General features: G+C 41.4%; 2 protein-coding genes across 2 annotated transcripts; one reads left to right on the top strand and one right to left on the bottom strand.

Moving 5' to 3' along the window:
• Nucleotides 1-12: 12 nt before the first annotated feature.
• On the bottom strand, nucleotides 13-7,822 carry klhl6 (kelch-like family member 6). The gene is made up of 7 exons (XM_076107103.1): nucleotides 7,423-7,822; nucleotides 7,172-7,337; nucleotides 5,395-5,844; nucleotides 4,915-5,152; nucleotides 4,183-4,385; nucleotides 3,000-3,213; nucleotides 13-2,450 (listed from the first exon to the last, which is right to left on the bottom strand). Exons 1-7 carry the CDS (start codon nucleotides 7,677-7,679, stop codon nucleotides 2,152-2,154), a joined length of 1,827 nt encoding a protein of 608 aa, XP_075963218.1. The 5' UTR covers nucleotides 7,680-7,822; the 3' UTR covers nucleotides 13-2,151.
• Nucleotides 7,823-9,108: 1,286 nt separating this feature from the next.
• LOC142967149 (immunoglobulin superfamily member 3-like) lies at nucleotides 9,109-17,977 on the top strand. Its single transcript, XM_076107102.1, has 10 exons — nucleotides 9,109-9,435; nucleotides 10,759-11,133; nucleotides 11,266-11,682; nucleotides 11,844-12,248; nucleotides 12,445-12,810; nucleotides 14,181-14,552; nucleotides 14,642-15,034; nucleotides 15,565-15,975; nucleotides 16,396-16,788; nucleotides 16,905-17,977. Exons 1-10 carry the CDS (start codon nucleotides 9,321-9,323, stop codon nucleotides 17,108-17,110), a joined length of 3,453 nt encoding a protein of 1,150 aa, XP_075963217.1. The 5' UTR covers nucleotides 9,109-9,320; the 3' UTR covers nucleotides 17,111-17,977.
• Nucleotides 17,978-22,108: the final 4,131 nt, after the last annotated feature.

Raw genomic sequence — 22,108 nt, 5'->3', positions numbered from 1 at the left:
CAGACTCATAAATCAAGATTATTTTGTCAGCCCTTTATTAAGATAATTCAGTCCTACATAAGAGTACACAAACTACAGCCTGAAAAAGTACCACATAACACCAACCAACGTAGTCTCAACAGAAAGGATCATTTCACAACAACATAGTGGGATAATTGCAGGTGTTACTAGAATATACAGGTGTAACTACAGGTGTAAAGTCTAACATAAAGATACAAAGTTTTTTTTTTAAAGGGATTATGTGTATTTTATGGTACTCCCTTAGTATTTAGAAGTATTGCTTTATTCCAACAATAAATTAAGACTATAAATGAAGCAGTGGATTGTTTTAGGTCATTAGGTCAATCCATGGCATACCACAGACGCATATGTATTACCTGCAGTCAGATATTAAACTATTGAAGGCCTACTCAACTTTCAGCCTGCGAGGAGACTGCGACACTGAGATATGACTGCACCTATATGCGCTCTACTTTTCATGTCGACACTAAAGTTTAAATCTTATTTACAACCCACACGCAAACTCACCTAGGCACGAGACAATGAAGAGGACATAGAGCAGGAAATACCGAGCAGCCATTTCAGAAAAGGACTAACAAATCACTTCTTCAAGCCGCCGCTTTACATTTACTTTCACTTCGTCACACAGGTGAAACGGTACAGGTGAAACGGACGAAACAGGGGAACTCTCTTCCTTCTCGGTCCGATAAGTCGCAAAGCGCACAGAAAGTTGTTTTTCCTGGAACAAGTCGGGACAGGCTTCAGACACAAATATTTCGGGAGTATTCCGAGGGGCGTGTTTGTGGGCTGTTGGTGTCAAACAACTAGAGTAGAAGAAACACCAGAGAGATGCACACCTGAGTTCCCTTCACAATAAGTTTGAAATCTGACCCTGGAAAAGGCCACACCTCAACAGTACATAGTAATCACCTTGGAAGTGTGTGAATGAATACACTTCCACTTTCCACATCATCCTTTCTATGCCAGTCTGCACTGAAAGGCACTTCGGTTTGGTGACCAGTAAAGGGCTATCCGTTTTAACTCAACACATTCTCATACAAGCTTTGTTTGATTTCATGATTTTAACGACTTTTGTTACTGGACATGCCGACTTGCTGTCAGTGTGTTTTATTTTGAAAATATCCCGGAAGTTTGTGATAGTTTTTTCTTTTCTACTGGCGTTCGAGTAGTAGAAATAAATCAGGAGTTTAAGGAACAGACCTAACTGGAGATAAGCAGGCTGCAAAGTTTTCGTCTCTCGTCTATAAAACTATTTTCAGTGATTTGTTTGACACAAAGGTTTGTAATGTATGTTGTAATGTTTGTAAATGTGCAGATAGGACAAATAATAATGGCCTTGAATTAAGATATCTCTTCATGTATTTGATAATTAGTATTTGTTTGAATATAGCAAAACTAGTTGTATTGATCACTGGATGATGGTGTTCACAGGAAGTAATCCACAAACAGTAAAGCAAAGACCTGTTTTACCCATCTCGTGGGGACAAAAATCTGATTACTCATATAACAAATGGGGACAATTGCCTGTCCCCATTATGTAAATTATTACAATTTAGGGTGAAGATTGGTTTTAAGGTGTATGGTAAGGTTAGGGTAAGGTTAGGATTAGGTTAAGGTAAAGGAGGGTTATGTGTTAAACTGGTAGCGGTTATGGTTAGAATAAGTCTTCAAGAAATGAATGCAAGTCAATGTAATGTCCCCAGAAGTCATGAAAAAACGCCCATATGTGTGTGTGTGTGTGTGTGTGTGTGTGTGTGTGTGTGTGTGTGTGTGTGTGTGTGTGTGTGTGTAAAAAATACAAATACAAAAACACCAGGTGCAAGGGTTTTGGTTTTGGTTCGCACAACTCGTGCTAATATGCATTTTCTTAAGTTATTATTATCTGCATATAATAATTTCATCAAAATATTGCTCAGCATGTTTTTGCAATCTTTATGTTAACTGAAAGCCATGAAACAATGCATTTCGTGGTATATCAATTATTTACATTATTTTGTTTTAGTCATACAACATAGTGAATGACTGGTAGTATTCCAAAGTGGCATTAATTGACAAAAAAGATTACATAGCAACACATGCACACTTCATCTCATCATTCATCACTCTCCTTGCGCTGCTCACAGGAGTCTGTCATTGGCCCTCTGAAGCAGATGTTATTCTGTGTATGTGTGTGTAGGACTTCATGAGTGTCACACTGCCGTGGTGCGACACTCCCATAGGTAGAACACACTCCTCTGTCAACGCCCCTCGGGTAGAGTCCCAGCACATGACTGTGGAGATAACTTGGTTCTTGTTATCCCGTCCCCCAGTGATGAAGAGTTTGTTGTTACAGGCAGCGATGGCGCAGCTCGCCCTCTCGCCTAGACGGGTCACAAGGGTCCAGGAGTCTGACAGAGGTGAGTAGCAGTACATGGCATGCATGGCACCACCTGGGAGCGAAAAAAACATATTTTAAGTTAATAAATATAGACACAGATATATACAAATATGCATATCTGTTTCTCACGCAATAAACCAGACACAGATGATCACATTCTTGAAAAACAAGAATTATTTGAGCAGGTTTTCTTGATCTTAATGCTAGCAATAGTTCTTTAAGAGTCTGTGTCTACAATTCTTTTCGCACATTGTGTTCATCTCACTTTAGAATAAAACTCTTCATATACACCCACACGTACATACTCCAAATCAAAGCCACCAACTTACAGTGATGGAATGTTATTTATGCTTTTAATTTGCATGTTTTTTTCTTTGTTATATACTGCTGAGCAATTTCATCGATAACATCATATTTTATGTGTTTTGTACAAACTGTAAAATCTTAATCTGTAAAGTAACTAGTAACTAAAGTTGTCAAAATAATACAGTGGAGTAAAACGATATAAAGAAGCATGCAATGAAAAGACTTGTATGTAAAGTACAAATACCTCGGTGCTGGAGTAAATGTACTCAGTTACCCTCCACCACTGCCAACTTACCAACTATATAGATGCAGTCCTTGAAGGTGACTGCATTAGTGCATTTGGTTTCGATGGGAATGGGCGCCCGCAGCTCCCAGCTGTCTGTCCCAGGTTCCCAGCACTGAACCTGATCAGTTGCCAACTTTCCATTCGGCCCGCCACCAATCACATAGATCCATCTGTCAAAACTTGCAGCAGCAAAAGAGCTCACACCTACTGCAAGAGGAATCACCTGCAAGCACAGCAAAAGAAAGGGCATCTCATGTGATATGGACAATGTAACAGGCATAGAAGTGAATATGTGAGTTATATTGTTTTAAAGCAGTGCGCTCTATGGACTGTCAGATATTTAACACCTGATGTCCACAATGATAGTATCGTAATTAATTATTATCGAGCTCCAAAGTGTTCCACAAAATAAATGAATATCTATAAAATAAATAATCACATGAATAAACTGTGGGAAATATAAAAATGTAAATAAATGATTAAAACTCAGCTTCGTTTTATAGGGCTCTATTTTTATTTCATAATTTCAATTTTTAATTAAAGTTAGCTTTTATTTCATAATGTTATTTGTCCAACAACACACCACTCTTTATTTTATTTTGTCCCTTTTCAGACTTTTCATCCAATCACATTTCCCCTGTCTCTTCTGCTCACAAGCTCAACAACTGCTACCAGAATAATCCATTGAGCACCTGCTAGCTTGAACAACAACAACAATGTCAAGAAATGCTGAATGCTGCTAATAAAATGTGACTTTTGAAAAGGGGCATGTTGAAATGGAATGGCTATAATGAAGTACGAATTCAATCCGGTGTCTGAGGAAGATACAGGATTCTAAAAACCTGCATGAACTGATTTCTAATTCTGCTACATGAGAGGAGCAGAACCAATCTGTAAACTTGGGAAGTTGATATTGTGAGCATGTTAGCAAACAGTTGCTTATTAACTGTTTCTGGCTGCCTGATGAATGTTAAGTCCAATATTCATTCTCCTTTTAGCTCTGTTTGGGCATTCATCTTCTAAGGGGAGGAATCTGACTCTTTAGCTGCCGAATGCTCCGTTAAGTCTGAACTGCTGAGTCAGGTGATAATAATCATTGTTATTGTACACATTTTAATTCCAGCTGCATTAATGAACATTTGGTGTAAAATCCACAAAAGCACTATTGTATACAGAGCTATCATATGTTTACCTGTGCCCAGCGATTGTGAAAGGGATCATAGGCCTCTATGCTATCGAGTCTCTGAACTCCATCAAATCCACCGATTGAGTACACCTTTCCCCCGTGAACGGCCATCTTGTGTCTCCAGCGCCCAGTTGTCAAAGACTCAATTTGGATCCACTTGTCCAGGGCCCCATTATATTTCCAGACATCATGCTGTGTCTCTTTACCTCCTGCAACAACAACAGAAGCATTACAAAACAAGGTCACTTGCTGTACAAACCTTGTTTCGATGAATCTTTCGTGGCCGTGTGAGCGCCACATTGGGCCGCACACTTTTCATTCTGATGTAAACTCCCATGAACTAGGCTGAACTTTCACAGCGTACATGTTGCTGAACAGTTAAAGTAACCACAGCTGGGGTGTCAGTTCCTGAGTTGGGAAACACCTAAACCTACTACAACTGTAACTGCAGTCACATCTTCCTGTTGTTTTGTTCAGTTGCTCAGCTATGGATTCACTGGTTGTAACACTATGTTTAACTAAGAGAAGCTTATGAACATTTATAACAACTTGTTTACATGCTGAAGATGCAGGAAAAATAAGTAGATCAAGAGAGGACATAAAGAAACCACAACTTGTCTGATACATAACCAGTAGACGGGGGAACAATTTCACTTTCATCTGCACAGTAGGGGATCTCCTTTACATATTACAGTAACTCAGCCTCGTTATATGACACATGAATGGGGACTCTCTCACCAGATATATACACTTCATTTCGGAAAGTGATGACCGCAAACTCCACCCATTTCTTGTTTTGGGATTCATCCTCCATCTCTGTAACTGGCAGCCTGGCAACCTCCAGCCTGCTGCGTCTGAGGGGGTCCAAACAGGTGACAGTGGAGATGAAGCGTTCGTCTTTAGTGCAGCCTCCAATGATCAGGAACACCTCTGACAGAAAGTGCCGCACACGGGGTTTTGTTCGTTCAGAGACCACCTATAAACGAGTTATACAAGCACACAGCACATTAAACTATAACACAGTGAAATACAGCAGTGATTTTGATCACAAAATGACAGTTTTTATTCACTAAACAACACTAAAAATATGTGACATATTAAAGGGTATAGCTGTTGCCACCTGAGGACAAAGTGATGTTTCCAAAATATCCAGGATTTTGTTAAATATTAATAATGTCAGATATAACATCACATTTTTGGTCTCCCCTGCATACTGACCTCCCTGCCGGAGAGGTGATAGATGCGGGCCTCTTGCAGCAAGGGAAAAGCCTCGCTGCAGCCTCGAATCAATTCATCTGACTCCACTTTTTCCACAAAGTAAGCAGGCTCCAACAATGGCAGTCGCACATGTGAAAGCAACCTGGCCAGTGAAGGATAGCGTTCGTCCTGCCGGGCTCTGACCCAGCGCATGAGTGCTTCAAAAACACACTCCTCGCACTTCACATCCAGGTCGTCCCTCTGAAGGACAGCCTCCAGCGACTCCGCCGGCAGCTCCAGGAAGTCCTGCTGCTGGACCACCAGGGAGAACTGAGTGGTGATGTAGTCTTGAGCCCCGGTCTTCAACGCCGGCAAGGCATGGCTTTCGGCAAGATTCAGGATCCCAATGCAGCTCTCGAGGTGCAGAGACTTGCTCAGAAAGCCAGCACATGCATCCACCACACGCAGGAACTATAGAGACAAGGCCAGCATAGGCAGTGGTATGAAGATGAAAACTGAGGCGGCACATTGAGTTGCACGTACAGGGTTTCTCAACATTGTCCTTGATAAGCAGATAAGGTAACATGTAATGTGTCTTAGAAACCCAGAGGTTTTCTTGCCCTTACCCTTAACAATAACCAACATTACATGTTTTGTATGCTCCTCATTATTTTACTGTTTTATTTTGTATTCTAATCTTTTTAACATTTTTACTGTATACAGTGTTTGTTTAAGCACTTTGTAATTCCAATTAGAAAAGTGCTATATAAATAAAGTTATTATTATCTCATGCACATCCTCAAATTGTACCCTAAATATAAATCTGTAATTCTATCCTCAGTCGTAGCCCTAAACCATCCTGTGACGGAAGTGAGTAACAAGAATGCTTGAACTTCTTTTTAATAAAAAGAAAACAACCTTGCCTCCCCAGATGTGGCACAGCTGTGTAGTTAATTTAGGCCTGTATGGAAAACTGATCCTAAGTGTAAACAACTGGGCAACTTTCACTTCCCTCTTTTACTCATATCTCACTCAGTTCGATGTTTGTTCCACTGAATAGGGGAGAAATATGTCGAGAGTGAGAAGATAAGAACAATTTGAAGATACATAATCAGTATCTTCAATCAGTTTGGATATTGAATGTAGTTCTAAACTACAGCAGGGCCACAGCGCTGATATCACTGTAATAAAACCAGTCTATCTGAATGTATATAAATATGCTTTTTGCTGCTAATTCTGTACCACAGTGTCTCCTGCCAAGCCTTTGATAAACCATGTGCCCCAACTGACTGATTCAATGGCACTGAATTAAAATGGCATCGTATTTGATAAACGGTAAACTGTTGCAGTCGGGTAGAACTTCATGACTCTAATTCCGGTAGTTTATATTTTTACTGCCGCTGAAAGAATCACATGATCATGCATGTAGTCACACTTGCGTAGAATGGGACGAAGTTCCTCATCTTATATAAAAACCTTTCACACCCAATTGGGTCAAGTACAAAATGTGACAAGCTAAAAAGGAAAGTGTGTTTTTTTTACTGGTTGATTTACATTTTGAGGATGTTTATGATCTTATAAAACATGAAGTCAAAAATCAGCTTATTTGATGATAATAACAGTCTCCTTGCTTTTACTGACACTCACTTTGTCACGCTAAAAAATGTTGCTGATAGGAGATAAGATGAGATAAGAGTTAAATATTTAGATGGAACTCTGAGAAACAGACGAAGAATGTGTAAAGTAAACTAATCCAGTATCTTCTTTCACTTTTATTGTTAGTAATTTGTGGTTTTACCTGAAATTGACTGGCAGCCTCTAGTATTCTCTGGACATTTGAGTTTGTAAGGAGGGCATGGCTGGTGTAGGTATACTCCAGGAGAGATTGCATCGTCCCACTGTCCAACCCCTTTATTTCCACATGCTTCTCATGACTCTCCTTCAGACCACTGCAAAACATGGCCCTACGCAAAAAAAAAAAAGAAAGATTATTCAGTAAAACCAGCAGTGCCATTACAGCGCTGTTAGACAACTTTGGATTTATTTTACCTGAAGTACTGACTGGCAGCAGCGAGTATGGCTCTGTGACAAGGGAAGTCGTGTCCGTGAACACACAGGACTACATCGGTCAGTTCTCTGTTCACTCGTAGGGTTTCCATTCCTCTCTGCAGCTCCCCGGGTAGACCTCCATCTTCCCAGCGTAGCTCACTTGAGCTCGTCAGGCTGTTTCTCTCCTCGTCTTTGCTGGAGTCCTCTGCGAGGGGCAGCAAGGGGCAGTCTGTCGTCCTCTCCAGTGTGTCACTCATCGTTTACATCAAAAACTGGCAAGAACTGCACGCAGCTAGTCTAGGTGCACCTGCACTAGTAAAAAAGACGCCTGTGGTTTACGCCTACAACAGTTGTGTCGGTTTGTGAGGTGGATTTGTTTTTGCCTGCACTCTTCATACTTCCTATTCCTGTTCTGTGAGAAATGTGTAGCAATACTTGTTTCTAGACACTTCCTCTTCTGGTGCTGAGCTCATTTCCTCTAACTTACACAATTTTCCCCATATTTCTCAGAAACACAGACACCAGGTCTCCTCCAACAGATGACACCAAATATAATTGTGTAGATAACACTCAGCATCTTATCTGCATGTGTTTAAAGTGGATTTAAGTGTAACATCTTGAATACATATCTGTTGTTGTGTGTCCGTATATTTGCTGTCAACATAAGCTATCTTTTTGTTTGATTGTCTTGGTGCCTGAGGTGCAACTGAAGTGCCCCTGAGCAAGGCCCTTCATCCCTGATACATTGGTTACCAGCCTTTTTGGCTTGCACAGTTGCATATGTCTATAGGTTTTGAGCAATAGGTTCTCAGATCGTACCTTTTTAAAGCCTAAAGATGTAAAACTATCAAGCAAAGATTGAGTTGGGAATAAATACATTTGTAGATGTTGTAGATGATTTTTTCTTATTGCTATATATACAACAACATATAATCAATAACTATTTTTACGATTGAAAGTATTAGTTTAAGTAGTAGCAACATATTTACCACTATATTGCTTTTTATTATTTATATCACCATGAAGTACAATTATGTTGTTGTTGTATATTCTCTCTATGATATGCTATATCATAGTATTATTTTCTATTTCCAGGATTATTAGATATTATTATATTATAACAATGGGCCACCTGTCCAGCGAGCACCCAGCAGTCCTTGCATGGAGGCCCTGGGTTTGACTTCAAAATAAACGGTCTAAATGATTACAACCAGTCATTACGTACAGACTGCACAACAGAGTAAACACAGTTTCTAAATCTCACATTGCAGTTAAAATTCAGAACATATTATACAAAGGCCAGAGTTACATTATATGCATGTGCTGTATTTCTGGATTCCTGCTGCATAAATATTTGCACAATTCTCTTACAAGTTGAAAGGCATTATAGGTCAGTGCATATTGCATGTTTTGTTTATGCCTAAATATTTTATTTAATGTTTTTCATTTATTTATCCTTTTTTTTTGTATTTCATTCAAATAGTCCTCTATCCTTGGAGTCTCTCTGTGCTGCTCACGCCTCTGGGATCAATACAGTATTTTCTTATCTTATCTTTACATTTTATGAAAATATTTGACTCAATCAAAGCAGTAACTATAAGAAATGTGAACATAGACACAGCTGCAGCAGAAATGTAGGCTTTCATCTTCTCCACTAAGGGGCACTACTGCCTCGTTGGTCCACAACACCATTCAAACACAATCCAAATGAGTCCAATCGTATTTCCTCTTCAAATGTTTCCCGAAATCGTGGCCGAAATAGGTCAAGCTTGGACCCAAGCTACAACGACATTCAATCGCGAGCCCTTTATCTCCTCCACCCGTGGATGCATGATCTGATTATTATATTTGATATAGTATCATTTGACTTTTGATAATCATGTAGCCTAAATGACGAAATGAAGAATCGAATTCTGGAAAACCGGAAGTTACTCGGAGGATGCCGACAGAATGCATCACCTGCCCGCAGCAGAGAGCGTCGCATTCGTTTAACTTCACGTCCCATTGTTTCAGGTATGGCTGCTGTAAAATCCGTCTTTTTCTAAGTTTGCCAAAAGCTGTATTTGTCCAACAGAAGTCTGCATATAATGATGCAGTCAAACCATAAAGGCTACATGAGCCCTAACAAGGACACTGTACATTTTTCCGACCCCTGATAACCAAAAATCATTTTAAGGCACGTAGGCTACTGTAAGTGACACCGACAATAGGTTTACAAACACAATGCTGCAACAGTGCGCGGAGCATGCAGGAACTATACCAGACTTCCTCTTGGTGTACCTACAGGAAGCGTTAACCACCTAAATGTCTGTGTAATGTCTGCACAGACTGATGTTCGCACACGTACTAAGGGTCTATAGTCTCGGACACTGTGTTACTTCTGAGACAGGTTTCAGGATGAAGTGTTCCCTGCTATCTTGTTTGAGGGTCAATTTGATCTTTTGGCTGGGACTACTGCACTGTGGTAAGTGGCCTATAATTACTGCAGTTGGATTGTAGTATTTATTTTGTTAAAACCTCAAAAAAAAAAAACAGAAAAGAAAGTATAATTTTACAGTAAGGAGGTATAGTGGAGTGCTTTTTTAAAAGTGGAACATAGTTATTTGTGCGCCTGTCATTATGTCAATCTTAAATATACTACTAATAAATAACAAGAAATAATGATAACCACTAATACATGTATATTCTAAGCTGATAAATCCAAAATAATCACTGTGTTTTTGGTCAATTTTTTTATAATTTCATAAAATTGCAAAATTTGCAAACATTTCTGTGAATGAAGTCAATTATTCATAATTGATGATTCACTTATGTTATTCTCGCTGTCATTTTAGAAAACAATTTAACTGAAGGCAAACAAATCACTGGAAAATCCAGGATGGAAAAGCAGCAATGATTCCATGATAAATATCTTGTAGGAGACCTTTTTCCGCTGTTTGCAGGTACTCGTTGGATACTTATAATGAATAAATACTTCACACAACTGTAAAAACTTCACCTTTCTTACAATGTGCCAAGCATCATGAAGACTACAGAGTTTTGCTTCACATATACATAACATTTTGAAAATAATCTCTGCACACCTTACTGTGTGACAGAGACAGAAGGCAGGTGCAGTTTTGAAAATAATAGTCTGTCCGACGTAATCAAATAAATATTTCCGCAGCAAGCAAAACCGTGTACTGGAGTTCTTCTCATCGATAGCTTTACAATGTCCGCAAAACTAAAACAAAGGTTCGATGCTGGATTGTATAGCACCCTTATAAAAAATGGCTGAATCTTTAAGGTTCAGTATTCAACTGACTTCACCATCTGTTTTGAATGTGCTTCACACAGGAGAAGCCATAGTGCACACCGAAGTACAGGCCGGGCCTCTGTATCGCGTGGTGGGCTCTCCGCTCTCCATCTCCTGCAATGTGAGTGGTTTTGCCAGTAACATTACCAGAAAAGATATTGAATTCCGTGTCAAGAAGCCTGAAAAACCAAAATTTGAGATCAACATCATCAGCACAGGTGACCAAAGCTTCGGCTATGCCGTGTATACAAGGCGCGTGATGAGCAAAGAGATCACTCTGACACATGTGACTCCAAACTCAGTCTTGTTTGAGATACAAAGCCTGGAGAAAGGTGATGAAGGGGAATATCACTGTTCTGTAATCAACTCAGAATATACTTATCATGGAACCTACAACGCTGCGACAACAGTAAAAGGTAAGCAGTCACCGTTCTACTTTTGAGTTTTAAGACGTGCTTTTAAATGTAACTGCATTGCTGTATCTTAAAAGATGGCAACAAATGTATGACTTCCATGTCTTTGGCTCTGTTTTGGATGTGGTGGCGTAGTGATCGACAACTCCCTCAGTGTTTCATCACCTGCCTCCACCTCACTGAGCTATAATGAGGGTGATGCTCTCACTTTAACATGCCAGGCCTCCACCAACACCATCCAGCACACCCATCTGTCTCTTGTCTGGTATCTCCATAAGGACGGCGAGGACAACGCTCGCCCTATCATGTCTCTGAATAGAGATTTTACACTTAGCCCAGGCCCCGGGTTTGAAGCGCGTCACCAAGCTGGACTGATCAGGTTAGATAAAATGGGAGAGGCCACGTACAAGCTAAAGATGACTCAGCTGGAGCTTTCAGACCAAGGCAGGATCTACTTCCAGGCTCAGGAGTGGATCCAAGATCCTGACCTCTCTTGGTACACTATCGCACAAAAGGATGCAACGGAAACTACCCTGAATGTTAAAGCCAGAGGTGAGAAACAGCTGTCATCTAACTGATTTTGTCTATCAAATAGCACGTCTTGATATGAGGCAACACATTCTGCTTTGTTCTTCTTCTGCGCAGTGGCTTCTTTGACAGGATGTGTGTGTGTCTATGTTTGTCTCACTGTCTCACTTTTTTGCGGTGAGTAGAGGTGGTGCCAGACACGTCGTCTCTGGTGGTGAGAATCTCGGCACAGTCGGAAACTCTGCAGGAGGGGCAGGAGCTGTCGCTGTCCTGCAACGTAGACTCGCAGAACCTGGAGGAAAGGTTCTTCTCTCTAGCCTGGCTCAGGGCTAATGTTGAGTTGGCCCGCATTGGCCCTACAGGTATTCTGTCTGTGGGGCCCGTGTACAGTGGGCGAATGAAAGAAGGAGAGCTCAGGGCAGCCCGGATTGGGGATAGAGACTACCGTCTCATTTTGCAGCCTGTCAGAACCGAGGACCAAGGAGAGTATATCTGTAGGGCAACTCTTCAGGACAGAGCCCAGGGTGGTGCCTTTACGCAGCGAGCAGTCCAGGACTCCAGCTCCCAGCTGGTCAGCATCTCAGCCACAGGTCAGTCTGCAAATGTGCTCATACTGACTGAGACACACACAAACACAGACATTTACTCAGGCTTTACTTTTCTTACCTGCATGATTCAGGTTAATACATTTTATCCTTTGAAATGGAGGCTATTATTGATAAGATAATCTTATTTATAATAAAGTTACTTTGTTTTCCATCTGTCTGTTGTCATGTCTCATCACAGAAAGTGGGCTCTCAGTTGAAATGCAAAACACTGTGGGTGTTAACGAAGGCAACCGGCTGGAGCTCACCTGTAAAGTGCACGGGGTCAAAGATCAGCTCTCCGTCACCTGGCAACGCAAATCAACAGCGGCGGCCATGTTCACCAGTGTCATCAGTCTAACTCAGGAGGGTGTTACGGAGAAAGCGGGGGAGTTTATGAGTCGCAAAGTAAAGGCAACGCGTCCGGCGACTGACACCTTCACCCTAGAGCTTGATGAAATCACGCCTTCTGATTCAGGCGTCTACCAGTGTGCTGTGGCTGAATGGAAAATCAACAGCAAGACCAACAGCCAGTCACAGATTGCCACTGTGACTGTGGCTCCTGCAGGTAAGATAAAGTTCAAAGTTCAAAGTTTGCTTTATTGTCAATTCCACAATGTATTGGACATACAGGGGAGTTGAAAAGACGTTTCTCTCTAGTCCAACATATAAACATATAAAGTGAATACAGTGCAATAGATTAAAAAAACATTTAGACAATATATATATAATAAGAGAAAAAAGAACAAAAAAACTATCAATCTGTATTTAGCAGGAGTTGGACATGGGGATTTAGCAGCAGTTGGACATGGGGAGTCTTAAAAGAGAGGAGGGAGAGAGTTCAGAGAGTTCAGCTTCCTCACAGCCTGGTGGACGAAGCTGTTTGAGAGTCTGGTGGTGCGAGCACGGAGGCTCCAGTATCTTCTCCCAGAGGGCAGGAGGCTGAAGAGACTGTGTGAGGGGTGGCTGGAGTCGCGCACAATCATGGTCACTTTGCGGGAGAGGCGAGTGTCGTATATGTCCTGCAGGGAGGGGAGTGAGGCACCAATGATCCTTCCAGCTGTGTTCGCTATGCGCTGCAGGGCTTTCCTGTTGTAGTCAGTGCAGCTTCCGCCCCCACACAGTGATACAGTTTGTCAGGATGCTCTCAATGGTGCCTCGGTAAAAGGTGCACATGATGGGTGGTGGTGTTCTTGCCTTCTTCAGTTTGTGGAGAAAGTAGAGGCACCTCTGGGCTTTCTTTGCCAGTGATGTTGTGTTGGCTGTCCACGAGAGGTCCTCACTGATGTCCACCCCCAGGAATTTGGTGCTGCTCACTCTCTCTATATCAGCACCATTGATGGTCAGTGGTGGGTGTTGAGTGTGGCCTCTCCGGAAGTCAACAATAATCTCAACAAAGATATGTCTCCGTCTGTCTGTGTAGTACAAATGATTCAAGACAAACGAATGATGAAACCTGCATATTGAGACAAATGGTTTCTCTATATTTTGGTCTTTCTTGCTTTGCAATTCCATTTGCATGCAAGAAATATCAAAAACTAATTAGAAGACATTTGCACAATCATGAGGAAAATGATGTAATCAGCACAAACTTTCTACTTTTAGCCCAATTAAGTCTAAAAGAAGAAAACATTTTTTTGTTGCGTCATGTGTAATAGATGTTACTGACACAGAAATGTCATCTGTCATCGAAATGTTTTTATGTTTTTTGATGATTATGGGCATATTAACCCTGCCTTATTTTAGAGAAGGAAACTATGTTGAGAGATGATGTGCAAGTGTGATGAAAACAAAGAGAAGAGACAGACAGTACTTTGTAAATGTAGTTTCCTCACATTTCTTTTTTACTTTGAACACTCATAATCAGATGATGATTGTATGATCACCAACTTCTGCTTTCTCACTCACCACCGCTGACTCTTTTGAATTTTCTCACAGATTCGTTTGTTAAAGTGTCTCTGATAAGTCGCAAGAGCACAGTGACTGTAGGAGAAAATGTGGAGTTGATGTGCCGGGTCAGAGGGCCACGCATACCAATAACACTCACCTGGAGCCTGCACCGTGATGCCTCAACCCTAGACAACATCCTGACATTGTACTCTGACGGTGCCATCAGCTGGTCTGGAGACCAGCACCGCTACCAGCTGACAGTAGAGAACAAAGAGAATGAAGTCATTTACTATCTGCTTATCAATGGTGCGAGCCGTAGGGAGGCGGGAAACTACCAGTGTAGGGTGTCTGTCTTCCTGGAGAACTTTAACAAGAAGCTGCCTCCATCCAACCAGCTGGCTGTTTTGGTGCAGAAGCCAGGTACCGTTGAGATTTGTAAGGCTACATGTCATCTTTGGATGAAAGCTGCATTGTGCTATCTATTTCTCATATTTTTCTCCCTCTCCTAGTGAGCAAGCTCGTGCTGACCACCACCCCTGCCTTGACAATAAATATCAACACTGACACAGAAATGAAATGCTCAGTTACCTCAGAACCCTCTGCGTCCTCCCGCTATGCTGTCACCTGGCTGCTCCAGCAGCAGGCAGAAAATAAGACCATTGTGAGCTCAGACCAGGATGCCCTGGTGACATTCGGACCCCAGGTACAGCTGAGCCACAGGCAGCGAATCAGCATGAAGCGCACCAAGGGCCCTAGTTTTGAGTTTAGTATTCAGGATGCTCGGATCTCAGACGGCGGCTCGTACATATGCGAGGTGGTGGAGTGGCTGCAAGATCCTCATGGTGACTGGTATCAGCTCTCACCGGTGTCCAAAACTACAGAGCTAACAGTTATCGAGCCTGGTAAGTTCGTGTTAAATAACTCACTGAGAATGTCTCAGTGAGTAACACAAGTCTTCAACAACACCATTTTATAGGCCCCTAAAAACCTTTCTAAACGAGCTCCCTACATGAACACACAATGCTCTGCCAATGTTCAGACAGCTTTGCTTATTTCAAATGAGAGATTTCCATAATCATCTATTTCTCCTTTTTTTTCTCAGTGATTTTAAATGGCTGGGGCTCAGTTGGAAAAAATGTAATTTATTTCTATGCACCAATTGAGAAACATTTTAAATCAAAATGCGCCTTCAGTGTGTTTTCAGCACTGTCAATCAAATGTGTTTAATGCCTAAAGCCTTTTAGAATTATTCTTGGATCAAAAACGTATGGTTTGCTGAATATGACCCTTGAACTTTTACTTTGATTTTAGCTTACTTCATCATATATAGAAGTACTTTTTTTTTAAGTTTTCAGGGGCTAAAATAATTTGACAAAATACTAAGTTCTTCATTGACTAAGTGTTAATTTCTCTGCCCACTCTCATTCTCCAGCCAACGACCTTAGTTTAGAGAAGAATGAGCAGCCGTCGCCAGCCAGAGAGGGAGACGAGGTGGAGCTCAAGTGTAACATCATGTCAGGTGCATCCAGTCCTTCTTTATTCTACAAATTTGCTTGGCTCTATACTGGACATGATTCTTCCAACACGAATATCCTGGTGGAGCTGGATCACACGGGCCTGCTGAGTTACCCAGAGAACCAGGAGCTCAGAGACCTGCAGGGGCGGCTTCGTCTCTCCAGGCCCACTCAGAGCAGCTTCCCTCTGGGAATTCAGAGGGCCCACGAGGGTGATAGTGGGACCTACCGGTGCCAGGTGGAGCAATACCAGCTGGACCATGAAGGTCACTGGCAGCAAAAGGCCTCAGACACCACAGGCCCCATCACGCTGACTGTAAAGGTTGCAGGTATGATCAAGTCTTTCAGAGCACTCTGTTGGCAGCTTTCTAAAATGTTGCTGTGTGTTTGCATGGGTGGTTGTCTGGCTTGTGCTACACACCTGCACATGTACTTCTCAGCAAACTAACCGCTTCTCTAGTGGTACTGTCATATGTCTTGCTCTCGTGGTGTTGATGGTTTTATGCATGATGTTGTCTTAATGTTGTACACATGACCTACTTGCTCTTCTCTTTCTATTGTTTTGTTGTGTTTTCTGTTTCTGCCCTTTGCAAAGCTTCCTAATCTACCATTTGTCTTCTTTCCCTGCTGACTTCTTCCCTGTCTGTTTGTATACTTGTGAAATTAAATTTTAAGTCCCATTGATTGCTTTGCTTTGTGAAGATAAAGTGGAATATAATTAGTCTTTTCATCGATGTGTTTTTTCACAGAAAACAACCTGTCCATTGTGAAGGAAGAAAAGTCGTTGAACATAAGCAGATCCCAGGATTTCCCCATCCCCTGTCATATCGCCAATCAATCCAGCAGTCTATCTGAGTTCCAGGTCACATGGTTTTGGCGGAAAGAGACAGAAACTGAACAACACCCTATATTCACAGCTTACCGCAACTCCACCCTACAGGACAGGTTTGGTGAGGGTGATCAGCTAAGATTTGGCCACCCTTTGCCCAAACTATTCAGCCTTACATTCTTGAAGCCAAGCCCTGAAGATAGTGGCCTGTATTTCTGTGAGGTAGAAGAGTGGCTCCCATCTCTGTCTCATGGGTGGAGGAAGCTTGCAGTGGAAAACTCAGGATATTTGACTGTTAATGTCTATGCAGAAGGTAAGCACATCTTAATGTGATGCAGCATCTCCCAGCAAATAACAGTGCTTGAAAATCATATTAAATTATGTATATGCGGGCACCGGTAAAGCATTTCTTTGTCTTCTTCTTTGCAGGAGATGTCAAAGCCATCTCTGAGCCAGAATGCAAGTCGGATATCTGGATTGGGATTCTTATAGCTTTCGTCGTCTGCTCGCTGTTGGTCATGTTCCTAATGCTGCTGAAGATTTGCAGAAGAAAAGTCTCAGGAGGAAACAAGTCGGGTCAAAATCTGTGGGTAGAGCAACACCCACTGAAAACCAAACCCAGTGAAGAGGACTGAACCTCATAGGCCAGAAGAGGAGATGAGAGGAGAGGGGGAAGAAATGCACTTCTATTTTTTTATGTGGCATGTAATATATGCAATGTTTTATAATTCAAAAAGTTGCACTGTAAATATATTTGTATTAATTGTTATTCAAAGTTCAACAGTTATCAGTTAAATGAATATGTTGATAATAAAAAAATAATTGTATAAATGTTTTACTGCCCGTGCAGCTGGAAATAATTTTGCCTTTATGAATTAATGAAATTCATTAAACCTTTAAAATTAAACAGGAACTTTTCATTTCACAGCTAAAATGTATCACCAGCATAAATAGCAGCTTCTCACTGCCTGCAATGTACGGTTGAGCTAACCAGGAGATTAACTTATCGACTTCACACCTACAAAGCAACATGTTCTGACTGACAAATTCCTTCTTTATGTAGCAACATACCAGGCAGCTTGATACTTTGTCTTTAAAGGGGAGAAAGCATAGCACAAGGGAGCAGCTAAACACTGTGTGGTAAGATTTGAAACTTTTCTTTGTAAGTGACACAGAAATGAATCAACCAGGAAGTGCTCTGAGGTTCTGCAATAACACAGAATGACTGTGTGGTCTGCAAATGTGCTGAGATGTGAGTGTGGCAAGCATTTGGGCAGACTGAGTCACCGTTTATGCAATGGAGGTATACATTCTGCTTATGCAAACATTTCATTTGCATGCGATTCTGGATGTTTCACCAGATGAAAAGTGGAAGTAGTATGTGTATGAATGTGCTTCAAGGAGTCTGCGCTTAAAAAATAGCTGTCCGAACTGTGAAACGTTTTTAATAGTTTTGGCTGTACTCAATCACATTGAAATTAAACATTCACTATGAGATTAAATGTCTGACTTTCAAGGTTGTTTCAGGATCTTCACATCCATAACAATGTAGGAATACATGGTCGCACAATGTATGACCAAGCAGCGGATCAAAGATCCCAAATGCACAGCCAGAGCATTTTGTGTTCTTGATTGGCCACGTGAATAACATAAAATCCTCTTTCATTTCAATTTTACATATTTTAGATTGTTAAATGTAATTTAGTCCCCTACAATTGCGGGGCAATAACTTAAAAATGTACGTGTAAGAATCTGAAGTAAAGATTAAAGTCAGCACTTTAACAGAAAAAAAAAAGCTCTCACTGTCTAACACAGGCTGTTGCACACTTGAATACATTCTGAATCGCTGCCATAATGCAGTTGCTGCATTTTAACAGATGTTCCTACTCAACAAAATTGGATGCTGGAGAGTAATCAAATCAAGCATAAAGGAGAAGAAAGCCATGTCTCTCTCTCTCTCTCTGTCTCCCCCTCTCTCTCTCTCTCTCCCTTTCTCCCTGCATCAGCCCTATCAATGTTTAACACCAACATCTGTATAAGAGACAAGAATAGAATCCATTCCTTGCCTTCACTTTTGAGGAAACAGGCACAGACACCAGATTACACCGATACAGAGAAATGCTCTTGTCTGATGAGTGTAAAGCAGCTATGTACACCTTAAGGTAAAACTAACAGCGGTTTTCTGAAAGATGTGAGGGACTAAAAGTACGGGTACAGGCTGTAGTCGTCTCCTCCCCAGAGAGATGATGCACATGTGCTGTCTTTGGTCTTGAATTATACCAGCCCTTCACAGTCTGGTGGACTGGCTCCTTACAGCCTTCCTCTTAACTTTACTGTAATACCACTGGCTTGTGTTTCCATGGCAATGCCTGTCAGAGCAAAGAAAGAAACACTGAATTTGGGAGGCAAATCAATGCTTGTGTCTTTGCAGCAAAGACCAGATGTACGGGGACGAACTACAGCGCACAATGGCAGCCATGCTAGAACTCCCTCGTCCTGCTTTTTGCCTTAATAAAGTCTGAACATTAGCATATTAAACAGTGATTTCATTAGTTATTGTTCTGACACTGGGTGCAGTGCATGAGGCACAAAGCAGAATTCATAATCCTTCTCTTTCCAAATATCCCAAACTCATTAGAAGACCTTCCGGTTCCCACTTTGCCAGCATGTAGCTGGATGCTTTGAGCCGGTTATCTCTATTGCTATGATCTCACTCCAGATCTGATTTGGCATCAGCTTTATGCTCTGTCCTTCATGTGCCATGAATGGACTACATTTATGAAAAACCATGTAGCCATTGTTCCATAACAAAGGCAGCTCCTTGAACTACAGGAGCATGAACGCTATAAGTGCACACACACAGATAACCATCTCTATGAAAGGTATATCATGCGGAAGGCAATATCACAGTAGTACCATTATAGTATCTATAATGAAAGTGAAATAAGGTTACTATTCTGAAAGCAAAAGCTGTTTGCAAACCTGTTCACTTGCATTCCGTTTAGGTATCCTTCCAGGAACTTGAGCATGCTGCATTCAAACACATAAATTCCCCAGTGCCATCATTCATGTTATTAGCTTTACCTGTGCCTTTGTAATCGTCCTACTATTCCTCTAGTGCCACCATGAAGTGTAAAGACATTTTTGGTTTTAGTAAAATGTCTGGACAACAATTGGATTGCCACAATATTTGTTCCAGACATTCATGGTGCTCAATGGATCAATGCTAATTACTTTTAATAGATTTTTCTATTATTTTTTATTCAAAGTTCAAAAATTCTCATTTCAATGAATATGTTGCCAATGCTCTCAAAAATATAGTTTGAATGTTTTATTCCCCGTGCAGCTGGGGATAATTTTGCCTTTATGAATTAATGAAATTCATAAATCCTTTAAAATTTAACAGGCGCTTTTCATTTTACAGATAAAATGTATCACCGGCATAAATAGCAGCTTCTTACTGCAATGGACAGCTGAGCTGGGCAGGAGATTACCTTTGTGGCTTTACACCTACAAAGCAACATGTCCTGAATGTCAAATTCCATCTGTATGTAGCAACAAACGCAACATCAATTTACATACCCTTTCACTTGCATTCCGTTTAGGTATCCTATTGGATGAATTGCCATAACATCTGTTCCAGACCTTCATGGTACTGAATGGATGAATGCTAATGACTTTCAAGATCACCTGAGATCAACTGTATCCCTTATTGAGTGAAATATGTCAGCATTTACTTGATGTATTGGCACAAGTCAATTTGCAGGTTGAATCCACCAACTTCGTGCAACTTTAGTGCCGCCATGATGTTGACAATCTTACAGAGTGAAATGTTTCAACGATTGCATGATTTGCTATGCTTCTTAGTGCAGACATTCATGATCCTCTCAGAATCCCTTGACTGTGTGTCTAGTGCCATCATCTGGTCAAGATTTCAATCAGTCCGATATTTTAGTTTGTAACCAAATACCTGCAAGAAAAGACATTTCCATCAGAGCTGAATAGTAAATATTAGCACGCTGCTAAAACACCAGACTTCGATGGTGAATATGGTAACTATTATATCTGCACAGCTTGTTAGCATCGCCACCGAAAGCATGTTAGCAGCTGACTTTAGACCGTTTGTCATGAGAAGTCAAAATGTTAAAATGAGAAAGGTTTATTGTGGTCTATTGTGCTTCCTGCTTTTCTTACTGTTGTCTGAAGCAAAGACTCCCTATGGCTCTGTATGTGGTGCTTGTGCACATTTAATAGTATCCTGTCAAAGCTATGTTCCACACACACACACACACACAAACACACACATGCACAGTGTGTGATCAAAAGTAGTCCTTAACCCTCCTGAACAAGAGGATAATGTGTCCTGGCAGAGGTAGGGGCGACATGAGGGGATAGAGACACTCAAGCTACCATCTGCACAAATTATGTAATGTCTCTCTTGAAATCTGAAAGTCTTCTCTGGCGCACTTTTGCCTCCCCTCACCTTAGCTCACTGAATCTCCTTGCTTCCACCCTCAACTGATCTCTAGTCTCTCATGGCCCCATCTTGCCTTTGATATTCCCTTTTCTTCCAAGGAGAGGACACGGGCCTGACAGAAACGCCTTCTGCTCCTCCCCTGAACCAAAAAGCTACATGGTTTTACTCTTTCTCTCTCGTCTCTCCACATCAGTCTTATAATCCTCCAGCACTAGAGGGAGCAATTGTTACTCAAACGGACAGAGACATGTAGTCGCCAACAGGCCAACATAGAAAAAGGGTGAGAGTCAAATTGCAGCACCCAATCTGAGAATCTGAGACTTAAAAACCTCTTTCTTTGCCATCACTTGTTTTTATGAGCCAACTTGTTTATATGAGCCCTCGCAGAGCTGGGTGAGCGAGTCTGTGTGAGAGAAGAGAGGATAAAAACACCTCAGACTACGCATTGTCACCCAGATTAGCAGCGTTTGAGAAAAGTCGAAGCAAATTGAGCATGAGTGACAGCCACGTTCTCTTGACGCAAACGCAGAGAGGGAATTACCTCATTTATCCGAGCCCACCCCAACACAAGTATATAGACACACACGCTGTATACAACTCTTTAAACTGTTAAGAGCTGTCTGCCTTTCCTTTTTGAGGCCTGATTGTTATCCCCAGAGACAGCGTCGGCTGGTAGAAGGAGCTGGAGAGTCCAAAATAAAAACAGCTTAAATGGTGCAATATGAAGTAATAGCCTGTTCTGCTCCCTGTCAAGGGAGCTCTCAGCAAACTCAGCGCTCCCATTTTAATTTTTTATTTCACAGCCGTGTTCTCACATGCTGGAACTGCACAGATGAACACCCCCAAAGCTGCTCTATCTGTGTGCTTCCTGTTATGATAATGTACCTTACCGGTATGTGTCTTTCATGTTTGTGTGCTACATATGCATGCTGTCGCTGCTGCCTTTAATCATATTTGCAATGCGCCGTGTGTCTCCTCTGACAGAAGATAGACAAAACAAGCAGGGAGGATGATGACAAGTTCATGTTTTAAAAGGAAATCAAAACTGCTTTTTTGTTGGTTTGTCTTTTGTGGGTTCTTTTACATGATATTGCAGCAGTGGGCATAAGAATAAAACGATGAATCTTAACTGACTCTTGATTGAGCATATTTCGCC

Source organism: Anarhichas minor, unplaced genomic scaffold (assembly GCF_050575085.1).
Source record: "Anarhichas minor isolate MPS153535 unplaced genomic scaffold, ASM5057508v1 ptg000004l, whole genome shotgun sequence".
In the NCBI taxonomy this organism is placed as follows: domain Eukaryota; kingdom Metazoa; phylum Chordata; class Actinopteri; order Perciformes; family Anarhichadidae; genus Anarhichas; species Anarhichas minor.
This window is presented reverse-complemented; position numbering and strand designations above follow the sequence as displayed.

Bases quoted from the DNA above. Each gene is read 5' to 3' on its own strand.
- klhl6 (XM_076107103.1), bottom strand. From the start codon at position 7,679: ATGAGTGACACACTGGAGAGGACGACAGACTGCCCCTTGCTGCCCCTC. The intron at 7,338-7,422 runs GTAAAATAAATC...TTTTTTGCGTAG, and splicing joins GCTGCCAGTCAGTACTTCAG to GGCCATGTTTTGCAGTGGTC. The intron at 4,386-4,914 runs GTGAGAGAGTCC...TTGTTGTTGCAG, and splicing joins AAATGAAGTGTATATATCTG to GAGGTAAAGAGACACAGCAT.
- LOC142967149 (XM_076107102.1), top strand. From the start codon at position 9,321: ATGAAGAATCGAATTCTGGAAAACCGGAAGTTACTCGGAGGATGCCGA. The intron at 11,134-11,265 runs GTAAGCAGTCAC...GTGGTGGCGTAG, and splicing joins CGCTGCGACAACAGTAAAAG to TGATCGACAACTCCCTCAGT. The intron at 15,976-16,395 runs GTATGATCAAGT...GTTTTTTCACAG, and splicing joins GCTGACTGTAAAGGTTGCAG to AAAACAACCTGTCCATTGTG.